This window comes from Gekko japonicus, unplaced genomic scaffold, assembly GCF_001447785.1.
Source record: "Gekko japonicus isolate JY-2015 unplaced genomic scaffold, Gekko_japonicus_V1.1 scaffold2169, whole genome shotgun sequence".
NCBI lineage: Eukaryota > Metazoa > Chordata > Lepidosauria > Squamata > Gekkonidae > Gekko > Gekko japonicus.
The window spans coordinates 151,055-173,047 of NW_015174334.1; the positions used below are offsets into that span (position 1 = coordinate 151,055).

The 21,993-nt window shown below is 44.9% G+C and overlaps 2 protein-coding genes across 2 annotated transcripts in view; both read left to right on the top strand.

Moving 5' to 3' along the window:
* Positions 1-4,201, top strand: part of CCDC79 (coiled-coil domain containing 79) — a 24,862-nt gene extending 20,661 nt beyond the window's left edge. The window contains exons 17-19 of the mRNA XM_015424264.1: positions 1,546-1,682; positions 2,577-2,786; positions 4,193-4,201. Coding sequence (XP_015279750.1) covers positions 1,546-1,682; positions 2,577-2,786; positions 4,193-4,201 — 356 coding nt within the window. The remainder of the gene's footprint in view (positions 1-1,545; positions 1,683-2,576; positions 2,787-4,192) is intronic.
* Positions 4,202-7,101: 2,900 nt separating this feature from the next.
* Positions 7,102-21,993, top strand: part of DYNC1LI2 (dynein, cytoplasmic 1, light intermediate chain 2) — a 26,754-nt gene continuing 11,862 nt past the window's right edge. The window contains exons 1-5 of the mRNA XM_015424273.1: positions 7,102-7,235; positions 11,253-11,326; positions 12,212-12,328; positions 13,448-13,678; positions 20,456-20,619. Coding sequence (XP_015279759.1) covers positions 7,105-7,235; positions 11,253-11,326; positions 12,212-12,328; positions 13,448-13,678; positions 20,456-20,619 — 717 coding nt within the window. The 5' untranslated portion in view covers positions 7,102-7,104. The remainder of the gene's footprint in view (positions 7,236-11,252; positions 11,327-12,211; positions 12,329-13,447; positions 13,679-20,455; positions 20,620-21,993) is intronic.

Consider the following 21,993-nt stretch of genomic DNA (forward strand, 5'->3'; position numbering starts at 1 on the left):
CCCAAATCCAACATCACCGGAAGACAAACTATTACACACTTTAGATATGAAGCGGGCTCTCCTACCTCACTAGAACACGCCCAATGAGACGAGACTGTTTGTCTCTTACGCGTCAGCACGGCTGGGCACTTGCATCACGGCTCAGCGCCTGTAAAAGTGGATTGTGGGTCTCATCCGTCTATGTTACCTGATCACCAAACTGCCATTGCCTGGCCCGATCAAGGCTCATTCTACCAGGGCTGTCGTGACTACCACTGCCTTCCTCCAGGGAGTGCCGCTGACGGACATATGCAAAGCCGCTACATGAGCCACGCCTAACACCTTCATCAGGCACTACGCCCTAGACGTCCGTACGAACACCAATACCAACATGGGACGTCACATTCTATCTTCGGCTACGCAGTAAAGGACCTGCCAGCACCCTCCTCCAGGTAGGCCACTGCTCGCTAATCTCCCATGGGTGTGAAGCACAGAGACCACGTCGAAGATAAACAGGTTGCTTACCTGTAACTGGTGATCTTCGAGTGGTCATCTGTGCATTCACACCACCCGCCCTCCTTCCCCGCTGCTGTCAGCTTCTACATTTTTAATAGGGGTTGATTTGCGGAAGTTTGAAGAAACTGGCGGGATGTCTGTGCCCACCCCTCTGGTCATGTGCGGTGGGGTTCCTGCGCATGCCCGAGGGACTGGGTGCGAAAATCTGTTAAAAGAGCTTGCTAAAGCACCGATCGATCCAGCACGTGCGCACTAGATCAGTGTGAATGCACAGATGACCACTCGAAGATCACCAGTTACAGGTAAGCAACCTTTTTTTTTCTAAGCAGCAGTTAATACAAATGCAGATGAGTGTGGGTATTGGCAGGGTAAAATAAACAGATGCTTAATCCTTCCCATACCTTTTGGGATTGCCCTGGAAATTCCATCCAGATCACTTTTTCCTAGCCGGATTCCTCTGATTTTGGAGCCTGGTAGAAGGAAAGCACCGGAGCTGCGGTGGCTCAAGTGGTTTAGACGCTGAACTGCAGGCTGTGGAAGGTCAGTAGTTCAGCAGTTCGAGACCCGAGTGTGCAACGGAATGAGCTCCCGTCTCTAGTTCCAGCTCCTGCCAACCTAGCAGTTCGAAAGCAAGAAATTGCAAGTAGATAAATAGGGACCACTTCGGTGGGAGGGTAACAGCGTTCCGTGCGCCTTGGTGTTTAGTTATGCCGGCCACATGACCACGGAAATGTCTTCGGACAGCACTGGCTCTTCAGCTTTGAAACGGAGATGAGCACCGCAACCCTAGAGTCGGACTCAACTGGCTTTCGAGCAAGGGAGCCTTTACCTTTACCTAGAAGGAAAGCAGTTTAGAAGTGATTGGAGGCGCGACTGTAGGTGAAGTAGGTGGAGGAAAGGTGAAGATTCCCCTCCAGCTCACCAGTCCAACCATGCAGAATGCCCCCTTACATGACAGAGGAGCAGTGTGTTTCCTCATATTTTCTTCATAACAGACAGTTCTGCCCTCAGTTTTTGGTAAGTAAGAAAATAATGTATTAATCAAAACAGCTGATCTTCAAGCAAAACATGATCCACTGGCGGAGGAGCAAACAAACCAGCAGAAATGCAACCTGGGTGAAAGCCATACCTATTCATTGGATGAGGGCCTGGGTGAAAGCCATACCTATTCATTGGATGAAGATGAGGTATGTTCCATTTTACACTCTTTAATATTTTGTTACAGTTCCTAATAGACAGCATTTGATATTGTTATATCACGTTCAGCTGGGGCATTCAGCAACAACAACATTCACAATTGGTATAGGATGGTAGATTCGCTATTTACTTCTGCTGACTTGCTTGTGAAAAGTCTACTCAAAATGTGGCTTTGCAGGAGTATCGATTTTAAATATTCTAATAGTGTGGTGTTTCATTATCCTAAGATGAAATAAGCATAAAATATTAGTTTTGAGTGTAGTGCTCTCAGCTTCTGAGGATACTCAGGGCATCATCCTGCCGGAGTGAAATCTAATTGATTTCAACAGAATAGACTAACACCAAGGTCAGCAGTACTTTGAAAGTGTTTATGCCTTACCAGAGCCTAACTTCAGTCCTGATAGAAGTTGGCTGCAGCTCATTTATGAATCAATCAATCACATGCAACGAGTGTGTGTAGTGTAGTGGCTCTGGGACTGGACTTTGAGCAGACAAATACAGAATCAAATCCCCACTCAGTCATGAAACTAGCTGGACAATCCAGTCTTTTCTGTTATTCTGAAAAATTCTGTAACATTAGCCCTTCATAAAGATTGAACCTGGGACCTTATTTATGTATTCATACCATTCTCTGCAATAGGAGCCTAAAGCGGGGACTCAACATTATTCTGTCCATCTCTATCCTATCAACGATAACCCAGAGTGGTAGGTTAGGCTGAGAAAGTGACTGGCCCAAGGTCACCCAGCACACTTTCATGGAAGAGTGGGAATATGAACATGGGTCCCCCGGATCCTAGTCTTACATTTTAGCCACTATGTCTTATGCATGTCAAGACTGCATTTTACCTCTCAAAACACATGGCTTGTTTTGCTTAATATTGCAGAATACTGAAATTCGTTTACCAGATGTGCCTGCAACAGCTTTTAAAAGAAGCAAACGAAGAACCAGGAAAGATTTTACATCAGAAGAAATAAACTATCTTTTGGACGGTGTCCAAAAAAGAGGGCATCACTGGAATACAATTTTATGGGCTTACCCATTTCAGAAGGGACGGACAAATGTTGATCTTGCTAAGAAATACTGCAAGTTACAGGTACAGCTACTACAGATTAACTTTCTGCTAGTCTTCTATGTAATAGTCAATGTTCTGTCTGTGGTGGGAAAAGGGAAATTTGATATTGTACAACCATACTGGAATTTTTTAGAATGATCTCTTTATTTTAAAAACATTTATACAGCTTCTAAAATAGAGAGTTCACAAAGGTACTTTCTAAAGTTAAAAATCAACAGTCTTAAACTAAAAAAGAATAAAAACAGTACAGAAGAACAAGTCTCTTTAATTCCCAAAGGCATGCTGAAACAAAGCTGTTTTTTATTGGCCTTCAAGAAGAGAACAGGGAGGGGCTGGAACAAATTTCCCAAGGCAGGGACTTCTATTCTGCATCAGCTGGAGTTTCTGGACCTTTTGAGTACAGCAACAAAGTAACCGAAGCACAGATGACAGTGACTATTTATCTTCCAGAAATGAGTGGAACTGGCAAATCAACAAGCTGATAAAAAGCCACAGCCAATCACATGGGGATCCAGGACTATAGCCAAGCTGATTGGGGGGGGGGGGGAGTGCAGTCTTACAGTAGACATTAACTGGTCCACTTATAGGACTATCCTGATGTAGCTCTGCATAGTAAGGCACTGTGAGTCTCCTAAAACCGTCAACTCTGACCTATCTGGATTGAGTTTAAATTTATTCTCCTTCAACCAGGCCATTAGTGCCTTCAGGCATGCATTCAACAATGCCACCATATCACCTGATTTTATAAAAAAAGAATGATTGTTTCATCAGCATGCTGATAACACCAAATCTTATATCCCTGAGCGAATTCCCTCAGAGGTTTAATGCAGATATTAAAAAGCACAGGGAACAGATGTTGAATTCTCAGGCACTCTTGCAAGGCAGAGCAAGAATCCTCTGACATCCCCTTCTGGAACCTGTTCTCCAGAAAGAAACAGACCCACCAGCCCAGTACGATGAAGAGGAGATTGGATTTATACCCCGCCCTTCACTACCCAAGGGAGTCTCAGAGCGGTTTACAAACGCCTTTCCCTTCCCTTCCCTTCCCTACAACAGACACCCTGAGAGCAGTGTTCCCTCTAAGCTGAGTTAGTGAGCTAGCTCACAGTTTTTTAGCCCCCAGCTCACACATTTTTGCCTCAGCTCAGGAAGGATGGTAAAACTAAAACTTGGGGTATAGTAATTCTGTGACTTTAAAAAGCTAGAGTTTGAATTGAATGTAAACTTCTTTTAATGCCCAAGTGGACCATTCGAACCCTGCTCACAAAACATCTGGTATTAAATGTTGGTATCATTTTCATCTATTGCAGTCACATTTCTAAGAGTGCACACTGATGTTTCATAGCATATTTTGAAAGTAGTTTTATTTTAGTCCCTTATTCCCATGGAAAAAAAAGAATAGGTCTCCCTCCCTCTTTTGATTGCAGGAACAGTAACATCTCAGGCCGATGCTGCATATTTTTTGGCACTCAGGCACACAAGGTAGTGTACCTCTAGTCTAGACTAAGTAGGTGTGTGTAAGAACTAGCTGTAATTGCCACTAATGACAAACCTACAGAGTATCTGAGGAGTCACAACAGTATAGTATTTCTATGTTTTAGTATGCTGAAGTTTTCTTGACATTGCCTTTCCTTCTCTCTCTCTTTTTTACAGAGGAGTAAAAAGAATAAAAACATCTGGCATCTTTAAACTACTTTGATTTCTGTCAAAGAAACGGATTAAAGCCTTGTGACAAAAGTTGCTAATCATTCTTTGGAGAATGCTTTCTGTTCTCAGGGATTTGGTGGATTCTACTGTCTTTTTGAATTGGTTCTCCTTCTCAAATAATATTATCTCTGAAATTATCTTTTCCTATAATCTCCCATTGTAGCAAAGCAGTCTTCAATTTATTTGTTTTATTTATTTAAAACATTTATATGCCTGCTGAGCTTGCATCCAAATAGGGCTCCAAATAGGGTTGTGACTGCCTAGTGCAGGAGTGTCAAACATGTAGGCTGGAACCGGCCCCTGCAGGACTCCTGTCCGGCCGGCAAGTAAGTGGCTCTTGGCTGCTTCTTACTTCCTGTTCCTGCTCACTTCCTCAGATACAGCTAGAATGTGAGTCTATCTGTCTTTATACCTTGGAAAGTGAAGTGATTTCAGATGCCAAATGACAACAGCAGGCATTGGTAAAGAGAGAAGAAACCTAGGTCTCAATTTAGTTCAGATGCATTTTCTTTATCTTCATTGTCAGTTGCAATTCAGCAATCTTTCTTTCTAGTCTCCCTCTGAAATTCCTTTGTAAGAGAACTGCTACTCTTAGGTCAGCAACTGAATGTCCTGCAAGGTTAAAATGATCCCTTGCTGATTTTTGAACGCTGTAGTTTCTAACAGCAGTAGAATGAGTAAGAGTCCAGTAGCACCATAAAGACTAACAAAATTTGTGAGCTTTTGTGAGTCACTTCTCACTTCTTTAGATAGACCAAGATGGGTAGCCATGTTAGTCTTTCTGTAGCAGTAGAAAAGAGCAAGAGTCCAATAGCTCCTTAAAGACTAACAAAATTTGTGGCGGGGATAAGCTTTTGTGAGTCACTGCTCACTTCTGTAGACTTATTTCCATTTATTCTTTGCATTGTTCTGGACTGAATCCTGGACCAAACTGAGACCTAGGTTTCCTGTCTCATTACCAATGCTGCATCGTATTTCTGCATCGTATTGCATTGCCAAAGCACCTACTACCCCTACTATCCCTCCATATATCACACCTAATACAACCAAGCCTGATATTGCCATTCAGCATCTGAAATAATCTTTATAAAGTTTATATTTCTGGTACCTCGTGTTACATTTTATGGCAAGCATGACCCAGCCCAACAAAGTGACATTTATGTCAGTTCTGGCCCTCATAACAAATGAGTTCAACACATCTGACCTAGTGGGTAATGTGAGTTTAAAGCATTCCATTCTATGGGAGCTGGATTTGAGTACAGGAGCATTTTAGAGACCAATATGAATCTCAGCCACAATCTCTTTCCAAGAGCTAACAAAGTTTTGCCAGTGCTGCTTCACGTACTAGTTTTAGATAATTTATCCGTAAATTAGGACAAATATATCCAGTCTTCTCAGACTGTTAATGGCCTAATAGCTTGTAGCCACACTGAGACAATTGGGTGTCTGCTGCCCACCTGATCACCATTTAGATCTCTTACAGTTTAGGGGGTGTGCCAAGCTGGGCTAAATCCTGCACTTGCCATTGGCATTTACAATCCCCTCCCTATGGGCTGACACAGCTGGATGAAAGTTAGCACACCATGACCAGCACACTGGCCTGAATGGACTGTGAGAACGGGCCTTTATTCATGGTGCATAGCCCATCTGGAACCTCCTTGGCATTATTCCTTTTTTTAAAAAAACAAAACCCAGTTGTCCAGATCCTGTCCCAGTATACATCAGCATGATTCCTCCACAAACTCTTTGACTGGTCTTGGTTGTACAGGCCGTCGGGCCCAGCTTACTCATGGCTCCAGGGCAAGGGCCCTGATTTCTCTGGCTGTACTCCCTGCGTTTAAATACCTGCAACAGGGAGAGAACAGTAGCTCAGCCCAGATCTCATTTAGTAGGCAGGAACTGTACCCTCTCTGCATATTATGCTATCCTCATACAACGATGCGGCTTTCAGGTTGAATTTTCTTGCGATCCTATGCGAACCTCCTCCAGTCTAAGATTTCTGCATCGTATTGCATTGCCAAAGCACCTCTCAGCGCCCCCGTGTGTGGGGGGAGTTAATTTACGTATTGCAATTCTTAACCTCTCTGCGCTTCAGACTACCGTTTTTATGTCTTCAGCCTCTGAGCGCTGCTTTTCCCCTGACATTGCTCAAGCCCTTTTGTTCACGACACTTTCTGCTCCAGTTACGGGTAAGGGAACGACGCCGAACTGGTTCCGCAGCTCTCCTTCAATCGCGCCGCGGCTCCCTTTCCAATACCGGGCGTCGCCAATAAATATAGGCAATGCTCACTCTCGACACTAGGAGTCTCTCTTCCGCGCAAACACTGGGCGGCGGCCCTGAAAATATTGAACTCATCGTACAGAGTAGGGAACTGGGTGCTTTAGGTGTCTATAGTGAAGCCTGATTAGAAAGGACGATTTACTCTCCTGTCGGATCGAATTTCCCCTCGAAGTGGCCTTTGTGTTGTGACCAAAACGGCCGCTGGATTATTCAGGAGGATGCAGATGGGCTTTGAATAGAGCAAAAGGATTTTCGGTGGGGAGGCTGCAATCCGGCATCACCTGGGGTGCTCGAGGTCCTCGGCCGAGCCGGTGGGGAAAAGGCGGGGTCCTTTTGGCGGGGCCTGGGCGGATGAGGTCACTCTTTGTGGCGGCTGCTGTTGGCAAGATGGCGCCGGTGCTGGCGGAGAAGAAGCTGCTGGGGCCAGACGGGCCCGCGCCTGCCGAGTTCCCCAGCGAGGAGGAAGAAGGCCAGAGCCTCTGGTGAGGAACCGCGCCGGGCGTCTGTGCGGCGGTGGAGCCCTGGCTTCGCTCCCTCTTAAGGGGGGTAAGGGGGGGGCGGTAGGACCAGCCATTGTCAGGGCTGGGGCGGGGGGGAGAGAACAGCAGATTCCCTTGGCCGTCTGCAGAAGCCCTTGCTGAGGGGTGGGGATCCAGGCTCGGCCGCCTTCGGCCTTGGGAGGGGCTCCTGATGTAGCTGCGGAACAGGAGCATGGACCCGGCAGGCGTGGGATGGAGGGATGGGCTCCCCTTTCCGCTTTGCTTTTCTGGTTCTCTTGCAAAGATGCACACGTTGTAAGCGTGAGGGACACATCCTGCGGATACAAAAGCCGGGGAGCCTCATGGAGAGGAGGGATCCACCTTGCCCAAGAACGAGCATCCCCTGTTCTCTTTAATCCCCCGAACTGCATCCCCGGTGCATCACAAGAAGCGCTCGTTCCCGTCTCCCCTCTTCTCCAGGGCCCTTCATTTTCAAAACGTGGTCCTCTGAATTTGAAAGCCAGTGTCGTCGTAGGCTGCAGTCCAGAAGACGTGTTCCTGGGGGTGTGTGTGTGTCTCATTGGGGGGGGGAAATGGGTCTTACCTCTGATTGGGTCTGCTTAGGATCGCTCCTGTAGTGTTAGAATAGGATCTGGGAGATCCAGTTTCAAACCCCCACACTGTCTGTGAAGCTCACTGGGAAACCTTGGGACAGTCTAACTCCTGCACAGGATTGTGATGATAAAACGAAGGCAGAACTGCATACGCCTGTTTGAGGGAGAGTGGTGTACAAAATAAATACTAAGTACATAAGATTGACCTGTATGGAAATTATATGTTTTGAAAACAAACTAGAAGAATGAGGGGGGCAGGGCTGTGGGTTCAGTGGAAGAGTGCCCACCTTTCCTGCTAGCTGAAAGGTCCCAGGCTCAAGTACCAGATGATGTGAAAGATCTCTGAGTGAGACCTTGGGCAGCCACTGCCACTCTGAGCAGGCGGTACTGACCTCAATAGGCTGATGGCCTGACTCAGCATACGGCAGTCTCGTGGATACGGGGTAGACCATTTGCTTTGCATGCAGAAGGTCCCAGGTGCAATCCCTGGCGTCTTCAGTTGTAAGGATTCGGGGAGTAGGTAATGTGAAAGACCTCCACTTGAGAGGCACTGCTAGTCTGTCAGAGTAAACAGTACTGATCTGACTCAGTAGAAGGCAGCCTTCTGTGTAGAGGGAGGGGCCATGGATCAGTGGCAGAGCATCTGTGTTGCATGCAGAAGGTCCAGCGTTCAGTCTCCAGTTAAAATAACCAGGTAGCAGTGATGGGAAAGATCCTTACTGAAACTCTAGTGAGCTGCTGCCGGTCAGAGTGGATAGTATCAGTCATGCTAGTCTGACTTGGTAAAAGGTGGCTTCCGATGTGATTTGTGTGGTAGATGGTTAGAGCCAAAAATAGGGTTGCCAGCAGGGAATGGATCCATTGTGAGTCCCTAAGGGCTTCATATGATGATGGTTTGGGAAGCTAGGATAAGATGTATCTGATTGTTTTGGCTATAAAAATCTTCTGGAGCATTTCCTCTGGTCATATGTCTCTGTTCAGTTCAAGCAAGCGTTTCAGCTGCAGGCAGAATGGCTGCTGCTACCACCTTTCTGCCCAGCAATAGTCTGCCTTTGTGAAATCTGAAGCGCCTGTCCTTATCCTCTCTCTTGACTTTGAGAGATCCGTCATTGTCAGGAGTGCTGTGTGAGTAGATCTGAGAAGCTGGACCCATTGTAAAAGCGCAATTAGTCAGTAGAAACATGCTTTAAACCGATTGACTTTTTAATGTGTTCTTTGATATAGTGTTCCTGGCACCTGATCTATTCTGAGTTTTCCCCCTGCGTTGCATCGCAAGATGGGATGAAGTTGCGGGGGGGGGGGGGGGGGCGGCAAACTTGCATCACAGTAGTTTCTCCTCCGCTTGCATTGTTCCTTCAGTGCTCCTCTTGTTTGCAGTTCTCATCACATAAATATTATTTGTGCCCAGTGGTTAAACTTCTCTTGTGAGCCTTAAGACTGCATAATGGTTGTCCACAGTAATTACACAGTGAGGCCCAGAAGGCTATTTCCAGAATCAAAAGATCTCATACCCTGTCTTTGGTAAGGGAGGAGGGGGCTTGTGTGCACAGAAAGTCAGCAGTAGTGTGTCTCCCTCTTTGACATTACCTCCTGCATTGTTGGGGAGAGTATCTGAAGCCACTGCCCCTGGCCTGGTTATCTTTGGGGAAAATTTTACTGTTATGGGTCAGGTGACATTACAGCTCCTCTGACTGCCTCCTGGGAGAAGATATATCTGACCACTAAGGACAAATATTCTTTGGGTATTATCAGCAGTGATATTTGGTTTTAGGCATATATAGCTCCTGAATCATAGCTGCAAATTATTACTTTTCTGCTTCTGAACACTTAATGCTTGAGTCCTTAGGTGCATTGTGTCAGAATTTGGCCATGTGGTCTGATAATGGATCTTTCAGTGTAGTTTCTGTGTTTTAGAAGACCCAGAATTTGAGTCAAAGGCATCCAGTTTTCAATGAAATTAAGTGAGGGGAAAGTAAAAGCTTATATGCCCTTCAAGTGGTTAGGAATATGAGTGTCTGTTACACAGAAATGGCTGTGTGTTTATTCCAGTGAAAACTGATTTGGTTATCCATTAGCAATATGCCTGAAAACCTGTGAACAAACTGAAAATCACCTTCAGAAAGGTTGGATTTCTTGAATACTCGTTTTAAAAAATTGTTCAAAACCATAGTTCTCACCCATTTAGCAAGGTGGTATGATGTGAAGTTGGGAATCAAATTTTGGATTTTAAAGTATTTATTTCTGGCTCTCCAGTACCTTACTTTTAAGAGTTAAGCTAGGTTGCCGGTCCTAGCAGGGCAGCAATAGCTTTGAAAGTGTACTAGTGCCATTTCAGCAAAATGATGCAGAAGAATCTAGCCATGAAATCATCTTTCCTCATGGTAGCAGAATTTCATGGAGGGTCAAGTTTCCCAAAACACCTTCTTTGCAACAGAGTGTCACCTAATTTAAAATACACCTAATTAAAGCTTCTGAGGTTTCTAAACAGAATGCAACATGCTGGCTGGCACTGTTCCAGCAATAGTGGTGCTCTTAAACCATAGAAAGCCAAAAACAGGGTGCGTTGATTTAAATTAAGTTTCCAGTATTGTAATTTGTGCAGTTCCTAAACAGTGTGCACAGTAAGCGGTTGTTATAAAAACAAATTTGGGTGCGATTAAATTTTGTTATCTAATTGGGAACTTTGGTTCTTATAGTTCAGCTGCCTTTTGTGCCTATGGAATTGCAGCTGCTTAGATAAGCAGAAGGTAGGGAGGACAGTAAAATCAATGGATTTCTATTTGCCTCTCTGTAGACATGCAGAGACACTAGACAATATCACTTGTGTTGAAGATTTGAGTTCCTAGGACTTTGCAGAAAGAGCTGGGAGCTGCTGGGCAAAGTGGTGCTACTTCATGAGATTAAAAGTAAATATTATTCTTGTTTGGTTAGGAGAGTCATACGTATTCAGAGCTTGACAGCTGAACCACAGATAGTTACAGGGCATAGGATTAAAGTATAAGAGGGTGGGGCCAGTGGCAGATCCTGCTGAGGTGTATGGGTGGGTGTGTCCTTGGCTCTCCTCACACCTGTGATAACTTGTCAGTCTATTAGAGATGCATTATAATATGACCTGTAGGCTTAATAGTCTGATGCTTCCCCCTGCTGTGTTTTTAGTTCATCTGACTTCAGTCCGATAGCATGAGTATAGGCATTAACACTTTCATATTTAGATGCCATTGTCAACCAGATTAATTTTAACGAGCCTGAAATATTAAGAGGTAGACAGCTCTATTTAAAGTCAAGTTTTGCTCAAATGGCTGTATGTAAATTCATTTTATACAGAAAAGCATTTTAATATTGCTTTGTTTCACCTTTGTTACACTTTGTCTCAGTCAACTTAATAAGAAATTTTGTTTTCATTCAGGCTTTCAATACTGAGTGAAGTTTCTACTCGGTCAAGGTCTAAACTACCCTCTGGCAAAAATATTCTTGTTTTTGGTAAGTATTATTGAGCAGTAGGGAGATAGGAAAACTAAGCTCTTGGGATGGTCCTCTTTTTAAAAAGGAAAGCTTTTAAGTGATAGAACAGTAATGTAACTTTCTAGAATCCCACTGTGGATGCATTTCATATCCTGCTAGCCCAGCTTGTGTTTTGATAAGCTGTACCTGCGGTGGCTCAAGTGGTTAAGACGCTGAACTGCAGGCTGTGGAAGGTCAGTAGCTCAGCAGTTCGAGACCCGGGTGGCGCATGATGGAGTGAGCTCCCGTCTCTAGTTCCAGCTCCTGCCAACCTAGCAGTTCGAAAGCAAGAAATTGCAAGTAGATAAATAGGTACCACTCCGGTGGGAAGGTAACAGCGTTCCGTGCGCCTTGGTGTTTAGTCATGCCGGCCACATGACCACGGAAACGTCTTCGGACAGCGCTGGCTCTTCGGCTTTGAAACGGAGATGAGCACCGCAACCCTAGAGTCGGACTTGACTGGCTTTCGAGCAAGGGAACCTTTACCTTTTACCTTAAACCTAATTTATTTTCATAAAGTTATGGGCTCATTAAATGTTTTACAAAGTAGGTTGAATGAGTGCCATACAAAATAATTTTTTAAATGCTAGCACAGCATTCTTTTTGTGGAGTAAAATGAAAGGTTAATTAGTTTCACTTTGTAGCTGAGTAACACTGGTTGTGGTTGAAAATTGTGACTCAGAGATATTTATAATGAGGCTTATGCTTTATTTCGCTGCCCTTTAAAAAAAATGACAGAACAAATTAGATGCTTCTCAAGCATCCCCAGAAGATTGTTTAAATTCTCTGTTCAAAGACAGGGCCATTTCATGCCAGAGGGACGCTGTCTGATTATTATTATTTGCCCTGCAAATTTATTGGCAGGTGATGATGGCTCAGGCAAAACAACACTAATGACTAAAATACAAGGAGCAGAACATGGCAAGAAAGGAAGAGGGCTGGAATACCTGTACCTGAACATTCACGACGAGGATCGAGATGGTAAAGAATTTGACTTTAACTGCACTACACTTGTTGCAATTAAGGAGGCCTTCTCTGCTTAACTTCATTGATGATGCTGAAGTCTATCCTGTTTTTATGCTGCCTTTTCTTCAAGCAACCAATATGAAGTTTCCCTTTCCCATCTAAGGGGAGGGGGGAGGCGGCTAACAGTGGCTGGCCCAAGTTCACCCAGTGAGATTTCTGGGCCAGCAGGGATTTGAATCTTGGTCACACTGGCTCTTTCGAACATGTTATGCTTTCTGGTCCTGTGCATGGTTTACCTGGAAGTAAGTCCAGCTGCGTTCAGTTCGGCTTACTTCCAGGTTTGGATAGCAGACATAACTGGATCAGTGTTTTTCCTGCGTACAGACACATGGCTGCAGCTTGCAAGAGGGAGAGTGTAGACTCACTAGTCTTTCCCTTCCTTCCCTCAATATTACGTGTCACTAACGATCTATTGCTCTCACTTCTGTTGCCTCCCCCCCCCCCCCCCGCCGCTGCTCATGGTGAGGTTTGTAGGGTTCCCACCTCCTTCTCACTACATTCTGGTGAGACGGGGTAGGCTAACCGGTAGTGACTGGCCTCATCGAGCTTCCCAGTTTGGGGAGGGAATTTAAACAGGGGTGATCATAGAGAAGCCTGCTGTTTCTCTTGTGGTTTTTTCTGATGCTTCTTTGCTGGCTAGATAACTCATTCATACTAGTTTCCAGTATAGTTTGTATCCCTCCTGAGCACGGAGCCCATTGGATTAAATGTGGGTTGTTCTGATAAAGAAGGCCGCTTGCCACTCGTGTTTCAATAAAAGGTCAACGTGTGGCCCATCCAGTTGAAAAGAGAATTCAGTTCTTGCTCTCAATTCTGTCTTAACCTCTGTGTATCAAATCAGGCTGAAATGTTGCCTGTTGACGTAAAGTCAGCTGGAATATTTTGTTGCTTGTTATATAAATGCATTCATATTGTTTTGAGCTTAAAAGGCATGAGTATTAATTGTAGTCCATGTGGAACATATGAACTTATTTGTTTTCTTTGTCCTGCGTAACACTGGTTGAATCTTGGGGGGAAGGTTGCAAGTGTGTGGAAAAGGATCTGCTAATATGAAGCTATTCCTTTTTTTTTTAGATCAGACCCGCTGCAATGTCTGGATTCTTGACGGGGACTTGTACCATAAAGGGCTCTTAAAGTTTGCTGTTTCACCCGAATCGTTGCAAGAGACCCTGGTAATCTTTGTGGCAGACATGTCGAGACCATGGACTATTATGGAGTCTTTACAAAAATGGGCCAGCGTCTTGCGTGAACATATTGATAAGCTGAAAATTCCCCCTGAGGAGATGAGAGATATGGAACAGCGATGTAAGTAAGGTGGTGCTGAAAGTGGTGTACAAGTGCAACTTTCAGTGACAGCTGCTGGCGAAAGCCCTCTTTGCGGTCTTGTGTGTGGTTGTGCCTGGGAGGGATCAAGAAGATCAGAGAAAGTAAGTCTTGACAAAGTAGACCAGTTTGTTCAGGAAGTGCAATCAGTCTTTCAATAAAACCTAATTTGCTACCTTAATAGAAGATAAACGAGAAGGGATACTTTCCCGTATATTCTGTATATGAACAGATTAGAAACATAGCCTCTCATTATTATAGGGTGTCTTTTGTTTTGTTTCAAACTTACGCAAGTCTGCAACGTTAACAGAATTAATATTGCTGGTAAGACAAACATTATGGCTGGAGGTATAGATTCTGAGCCAGTAGGATGTAGTGGTTAAGGGAGTTGGGCATGGATCCGGGAGGCCCAGGCTCGAATCCCTGCTCTGCCATGGAAGCTTACAGGGTGACTTTGGCTAGACATATACTTTCAGCCTCACCTATCTTACAGGGTTGTTTGAGAATAAAATGGAGGAGAGAACGGTAAGCTTCTTTGGGTCAGCATTGTGGAGACAAGTGGCATATACATGAAGGAGATAAATAAATGCTTCAGTGGGCAAGGGATTTGTGGAACCTGGCGCTTTACAGAACTTGACATCCTGGGAATCTTTGTTCTTTGGAAAAAACGATCACGATCTGCTCCTTATTCTTGCAGCAAGAGGCTTGAAAACTTAGAAATGCATAGGAACACTGAAGAGACTATAGATGAGTATTCAGGTTCATAAAAATAAAACTTATCAGGGTAGCAAGACACTCTGACTTCTTTCAGGTGTAATAAGAGACTAAAGTTGGTTGCTGTGAGAGGGAGCCTTAGACGTTCTTGGACGCCTGGTGTCTCAGGAGTTGAAGATGTTTTGGTTTGATACCAGCTGTAATTGTCATGCGGCATCCATTTGTTTCTTTGCCCACAAACCAGGATTAAGTGAAGCTGCACGTGTCAGGAAACAGCATGTCAGCCCAAGGGCATCAAAGACTTGAAATGACAGCTAACAGCTGCTGAATGGCAACTCTCGAAATGACAATTAAGAGCTGCTGAATGCAGCACCTGAAGGCTTTCTGAGGGCCTGGACTAATTGTTTACTTGGCTTGCAAAAATCTTTAGAAGCTGACATTGCCAAGTGGATCTTGGAAATCTGTGGCAAAAGACCAAACCGTTGCAGGGTTTGTGTTTAACATCCCTTTGTTGGCAATAAGCTCATTTGCTTATTGGCTGTGGTTATAGCTGTGGTCTGTATGTGGAAGATGTTACCCTCTTCATTTTGCCCACCTTCAAGTGCATATTCAGTTCCTTGCTACCTGACCTGCTCCTGTGACCACAGGAGTAATTCCAACTGCTTCACGGAGTTCACGGAGGGCTTTCTTGGTAGCCCCCGATAAAGTGTCTTTAGGCTCTTGACCGAGTCTGGGCAAGTTGTGGGCACCCTTGAAAACGAAATGTATTCCTGGGGTGTCTTGATTGCTTCGGTTGCTTCTAAGAAGCCTTTTCCTTTTAGAGAGAGAGAGAAAAAAACCCATTTAGAACACTTTCCAAGTTTTTTATTATGGTGGTCTCCCCCACTGAAGTGAACAGTCTTGGTTTGGCAGATCTGTGAACTGTGGTTTCAAAAGGACAGCAGCCTCCAAAGTTGCGTTACCAAAATAATCACGCCTTGATGTACACGAGGGACCTCTCCCCTTGGTCCACAACAGAATGCCCAGCCCAGCCCAGCCCTCGGTGTATTTTATTTGCCTCATTTACATCCCACCTTTCTCTCCAGTGGGTGCCCAAAAGGGTTTAGTTCATTCTCCCCGTCTCCATTTTGTCCTCACAACAGCCCTGTGAGGCAGGTTAGGCGGAGAGGGTGTGACCGGCCCAAAGACACCCAGTCAGTTTCCGTGGCAGATCCTAGTCTGACACTCTAACCCCTACACCCCGCTGGCTCTCATCCTTTAAAAAGAGACGGCCCTTCCGTGCACAGGGAAGTGTTTGTGTTCTGCCCCATACCGTGACGGGTCTTTTCAGTCTCTTGAACCTCGCAAAGCTTTATCGTGATGTTTGTTTATTTGTTTGTTTAAAATCTTTATTAGCCCTGCATGGCTGAAATACGTGAACCCTGGTTAAAGCATATTTAAATGTTCTGCTTAGGGAATAAGGGGGTTCTTTTGTTTGTTCTTTACTGCTGCCATTTTGTTGCAGTGCCCTATGACCGAAAAAAAACCCCACCCTTTATTTTCGGAGGACAGGATAACTGTACAGAACAATGTCCAGTGCATCTTGGGAAGTGGGAAGTGGGGGGGGGGGTTTGGGGAGATCTCCTTGTGCAGTCAGAAGGTACTTCTGTGTGGTTTGCTAATACAACCTTGCATTCATTGTACTATTGACTTATTACTATTGACTGCAGGGACTGGGTGGTTAACAAATGTAATATATAAATAAATTTTGAACTGATGGAGAGAGGATTTTAACATTACGGAGTGCACTGATTCTGTTCTGTTCTATTAATGAAACGTTTAAATAGTTTGTCTGTGCCCTTCGCTAAATGCTTTTTGAGTACATGATGACTTGCTTCCCAGTATTTGTCGCGCTTCGTTGGAACGAGCCTCTTGTTATGTTTGACGTTAAATATTTGTGTACTAGTCTTTCCTGCATAAAAATGGTCCAAAGTAGCTCAGAGAATAAACCTATCAGTACGCAAACCACAATTTAAAAACACGAAGTAATATACATTTGGGTTACAGTTCAGGTAACATTGAAAACAAATAACGGCATTGTTTGAATTGAGTGAATATGTAGAACACCCTGTCCAGTTGTGTACTTGATACTGATGAAGCAGGGTGGTTATTCTGTTGATGTCAGGCATTGCAGAGAAACCGAATGAAGGTAGGGCCAGAGTTTTCAGGGACATCTGATATTAGTGGCAGCATTTTCAAGTAACTGATCTCCCTTTGTGAGCAGCAGGCATGCATGCTTGCAGGCTGTTAGGCATACTTGCTTTAAAAACAGTCAGTAGAAATAGCCTCAGTATTCAAAGCTAGAGGTAGTGAAATCAAGGGCAGACGATGTAATATATGAAACCAATACTTTTTGCTGCATTAACTCTTCTGCAACTGCTAGTATGGATTTCAAGGACAAAACGTACAGAGTTCAGTAGAAGAACTTAAAACGTCATAAGCTGTTTGCCAGTAGGTCGTCTTCAACATGTGATCTCTCAGAAACTGGCAAGTAGAAGAACTTAAAACGTCATAAGCTGGTCTTCTTCAACATGTGATCTCTCAGAAACTGGCATGGTCGGTTGTCACGTTAAGAAACTGAAGAGTCTTTCTAAAAAAATCTGCAGATATTTGCACACTGATACAGCAAAAAATACAGCTGCGGTGGCTCAAGTGGTTAAGACGCTGAACTGCAGGCTGTTGAAGGTCAGTAGTTCAGCAGTTTGAGACCCGAGTTGCCGCATGACGGAGTGAGCTCCCGTCTCTAGTTCCAGCTCCTGCCAACCTAGTAGTTCGAAAGCAAGAAATTGCAAGTAGATAAATAGGTACCGCTTCGGTGGGAAGGGAACAGCGTTCCGTGCGCCTTGGTGTTTAGTCATGCTGGCCACATGACCACGGAAACGTCTTCGGACAGTGCTGGCCCTTCGGCTTTGAAACGGAGATGAGCACCGCAACTATAGAGTCGGACTCGACTGGCTTTCGAGCAAGGGAACCTTTACCTTCACCTTTTTACAGCAAACTGAACCGTGTTGGCATAAAACTGCTTATCCAGAATTTGTGTGGGGAGGGATTGTGTCTCAGTGGAAGAGCCTGCTTGGCATGCAGAAGGTCTCGGGTTCAATACCAGCATCTCCAGCTGAAAGGACCAGATAGCAGGTGATATGAAAGACCTCCACCTGAGACCCTGGAGAGTTGCTGCCAGTCTGAGTAGGCCTTGACGGCCGGATGATCTAACTCAGTATGAGACAGGTTTCATATTAATAAATGGTAGTTCAGATGAGGAGGTGAAGATGTTCCCCTGTTAAGGGTCCTGGCCTGGCATCTTGATGCTCTTCTGTTGCGTCAGACTGTTCTTATCGCTGGAAGCTGGCTTGCTCTTTGCTGCAGCTTTCCTGAAAGAGCAATGCTTTTGTGATCTATCAGCGGTGAGCACAACTGGAAAAATCACTTCTTTTCCTGATGCTTGACACTTCCCTCTTTTGTCAAGAAATCCAGTCTGGCAAGGGTTGCCTGCTGCTTTGAACACCTCAGGCATCAACCCTTGTGTGGGGCTAAATTTAAAGTTAGTGCAAAAGACTCCATGACGTCCAGAGCTCTATCATGTGGCTTTATCATACCCACAAAGAGAATGTCCCATTCAGTGGGTAAGAAGGCTTCCTTTCTTCTACTGAGAAGTCTTGTTTCTGTTGGGGATTACGTCATTCCATACTTGCCTCATGAGAGAAACCATGAACTGGTGCCTGTTGCAGTGAAAACTAAACGCCTGTCTCTGGGTTTGGGCAAAATGAGCTTCCTATTTCTGTGATTGCAGATCTCATGGTGTTTTGTGTGTGTACTGAAATGGGAACTGTGAAGTAAATGGTTGGAAAACGCCAGGAGGGCAGAGCCGTTAAGGGCTATGCTCTTCCCCACAGATCTCCAGCAGCTTCTTAGATGACCATGAGAAAAGTTTATTGCAAGAGAAGCTCGTGGCAGGGGCCTCATGCCGTTGCTGTCTCTAGGAGACTCCTTTCAGTAGCATCCTTTCAAATGTCCAAAGGGTTTCTGCAATTTGGAGGCTGGAGCAGTCTGTGTTTCCCTAGTTGCTGATATAGTTGAGACTGCAGGGAAATTATTCATTAATGGCGGCTGGGGGGGTGGGGGGAGCAAAACAGCCCTTCAGGTTGCTGTCTGCAAGACAAGCCCTTGTCTGGTTAGCCTTCGCTTTGTCTGCAGCCACAGCTAGTATGGAGAGAGATCTTGGGAAGCAGCTGACTAATCCACAGCAGACGTTCGGGGGAGGGGTGAAGAGGAAACTGCGGGATTACTGCTAAATGCTCCTGGTTTCCAGTGGGGGAAATACTGATGTATGTTTTGTTTAGACTATGTAGCTGTCCTGTTAGAGATCAGGTGTAAAACTCTGTTTCCTGTAATATGGGTGCATGTATAGAGCATCCTTGAGGTTGTATTTGCTTACAACAGATAGCTCCTTGGTACCCACAGAAAGCTTAATAACTGTATACTGTGCACCCTTCCGGGCTAAAAATGCACCTAAATCAGTTTGCAGTAGTAAGAGGCAGACGACATCGGCAGCCTGTATTTATGGACAACATTTCCTTGCATCAATACTTATACAGTTTCCAATAAGAGAGAGGTGGGCTCTTGGCTACTGTAAATGAGCCACATCCTGGGCTGGGTTTTTTGTTTTGTTCGTTTGCATCATTTTCTGAGTTGGTAATCTTGGGTCTTGCACTGCTTGTTGGGTACCTTGTACTGTCTGATTGCTTTCTTTTATGTTCGGTAACTTGCCTCGAGTCTCCGTGAGAAAGCTGGGCTATTAATGAGCAAATGAATTCTCTGAACAAAGCCCGGGCCTATGTTCCTTTGCTAATTCTAGTGGGAAAACTGTCAGAAGAATCTCTCATAGAAGGGGCGGAAATACTCTTGTGAGTTTCTGTCAGCTGCGGCCATGTGGCATCTTAGTTGAAAGTCTAGAGGGTTGAAGTGGCACTTGGGAGGGTTTATCCCAAGGGACGTTTTGCCTTCTGGACTGAATTCTGCCCCACACTGGGCTCTACCGTGTCTTCTAGCTGTGGACCAGGGGTGGGTACAGGTCCTTGGCTCAGTCTCCTGCCCTATTTCAGTACATGTGCCCCTTGACACTGGATGATTTGTAGAGGCCTGCCCTTAAACAATATACTCCTGCAAGCTTTCAGCAGTGTTTTGTAAGTGTCCACTGTAGAAGAGGGTAAATGTAGCTCCAGGAGCATGGTCATGTGGTACCCATTTGGCTCAGCCTGTCTACTGGTTTGGGCTGTTCTCTGCTAGACTTGGCTCTCTTGAAGATCATGGAGGAGGGGAAACAGCAGCAGTAACATGGGGCGGTTCCCAGTCTGTGGGCTCCCCACGGCCGTTGCTTCTGCCTTTGGGTTCTCTGTGGAGGCTGCATGCTTGACCCAGGGACTGAATGTTTAATGGAAGCGATATTGTAGCTTGCCCTGACCTGGATGGCCCAGATAGCCGAAGCTCATGAGATCTTGGGAGCTAAGCAGGGCTACTCCTGGTTAGAACTTGCATGGGAGTCCACCAGGGGATTTCGAGAGTCGCTATGCAGAGGCGGGCAAAGCTAAACCACATCTGTTTGTCTCCTGCTTCGAAAACCCTGTGGGGTCGCCATAAATCTGCTGCAACTCGATGGTACTTTCCACCACACGTTGTAGTTCCTGTTATATCTGGAAACTAAAATGCACTAGACCAGAAATCTCCACGCAGGGGCAATGCAAATGAAAATGCCTTAAAAGTTGCTTTTTGAGCAGGAGTATGGGGATTGCTATTTTGTGAGAAGAAAGTTCTTGGAAGGTTTAGTGGAGACGGGATATCTAGCAGAAGTATACGTATAAGATCCTCCTTGCAGCCATTTGAATGGATGGTTGTTACAGTAACCTGTGGTTTATAATTTTAAATTCTAGGTGTGACTCTTTCATCCTCTGATCTGAAAGGTTTGCTCGTCGCTCTAAGCAATTTTGTTATATTATTTTGCTTCCATAGTCATGAAGGCGTTTCAGGAGTATGTAGAGCCTGAGGAAGGCTATCAGGGATCACCACAGAGAAGAGGCCCATCGGGCCAAGATGATGAAAACGTTACTTTACCACTTGGGGACAATGTGCTGACCCACAACCTTGGGATCCCTGTGATAGTTGTTTGCACGAAGGTGAGCTTAATTGCAAGGATGCGTGTTGTGTGTGTTTTTGGCATACTGGAGTGTACATTTTTACCTGGGAAGGTAAAGCAGTGTTCCCAAGCAGTGTTCCCTCTAAGCTGAGTTAGTGTGAGCTAGCTCACAGTTTTTTAGCCTCCGGCTCTCACGTTTTTGGCTTAGCTCAGGAAGGAGGGCTCCAAAGCAAACTGATTGATGCAGCAGCCAAATCGCTCGCTCACAACTTTAAGGCCAGTAGCTCACAAAGTAGAATTCTTGCTCACAAGACTCCACAGCTTAGAGGGAACATTGCCAAGTTTATATGGGGGCCTTGACACTTCTATAGTGGGTATCATCACTGACAGTCCTTGAGTCTCCGTTTTCTACCGCAGCCAAGTCTAAAAATGAGCACACATTCTTCCCTTAATTATCTTTGCTGTCTATCCCAGACCTTCCTTTATCTCCCCTGTGCTGAATTTCAGACTGTAAGCTGTTTGGGGCAGGGTTTTTATCTCCTAGTGCTTTGCAAAGAATGGCTTAGAGGCTGCTGGGTAAATGAGTTCTAAAGCCTGGTCTGCAGGTTGTGTTGAAGTGGCAGAGATCAGAGATGGTAGGATGGACAGGATGCCTTCAGAGCACATATGGAGAGTCACATTTTGGAATGCTCCCCCTGTGTTAAAAGCTCCTTGTAGATAGAAAACCTGAAAGGTGAGCAAGAGAGAGGGGCCAGAACATTTCTCCCTACTGAGCTAGCACAGAGTTTGAAGATACTAAGGGATGTTTGGAACTGGAATGCCCTACCTATAGTTCAAAGTGGTATAGTCCAGTTTACTACCTAATATTTCTCCCTGTGTTAAACCCAGGCTTAGTCTACCCAGAAGGGGTCTTATGCATTGATGACACATTGTTATGGTTGTGGTGGGGGTGGAAGCAACTTGCAAAAAGTTGTTTCCTCCACTGCTTTTTTGATTATTGATGTGTATAAAAGCTGGAAATACTTCAATTTTTAACACATTTATTTTGCTGCTCTTCCCACTTGCAAAGGTGGGCAAGGGCTACACAGTTTCTAATTTTTACTTTTGTTTTGCCTTACCTGATTTTTAATGACTACAACATCCCTGTAGACTTCTTGTGGTCATAATATACCTATTCAGACTTCTGCCATCCTCCATTTAATAGAAGTGAGCAGAGAGTCACGAAAGCTCCTACCCTGCCACATACTTTTTTAGTCTTTAAGGTGCTGCTGGACTTGTGCTCTTTTCTACTGCTATAGACTGACTAACACGGCTGCCCATCTTGATCTATCTCCATTTAAAAGGGTATATATTTATCAAAGCTTCAGTGTCACGTGGAATCCTTTGGATTTTAACAAGCAGTTCCAGAAAGAGT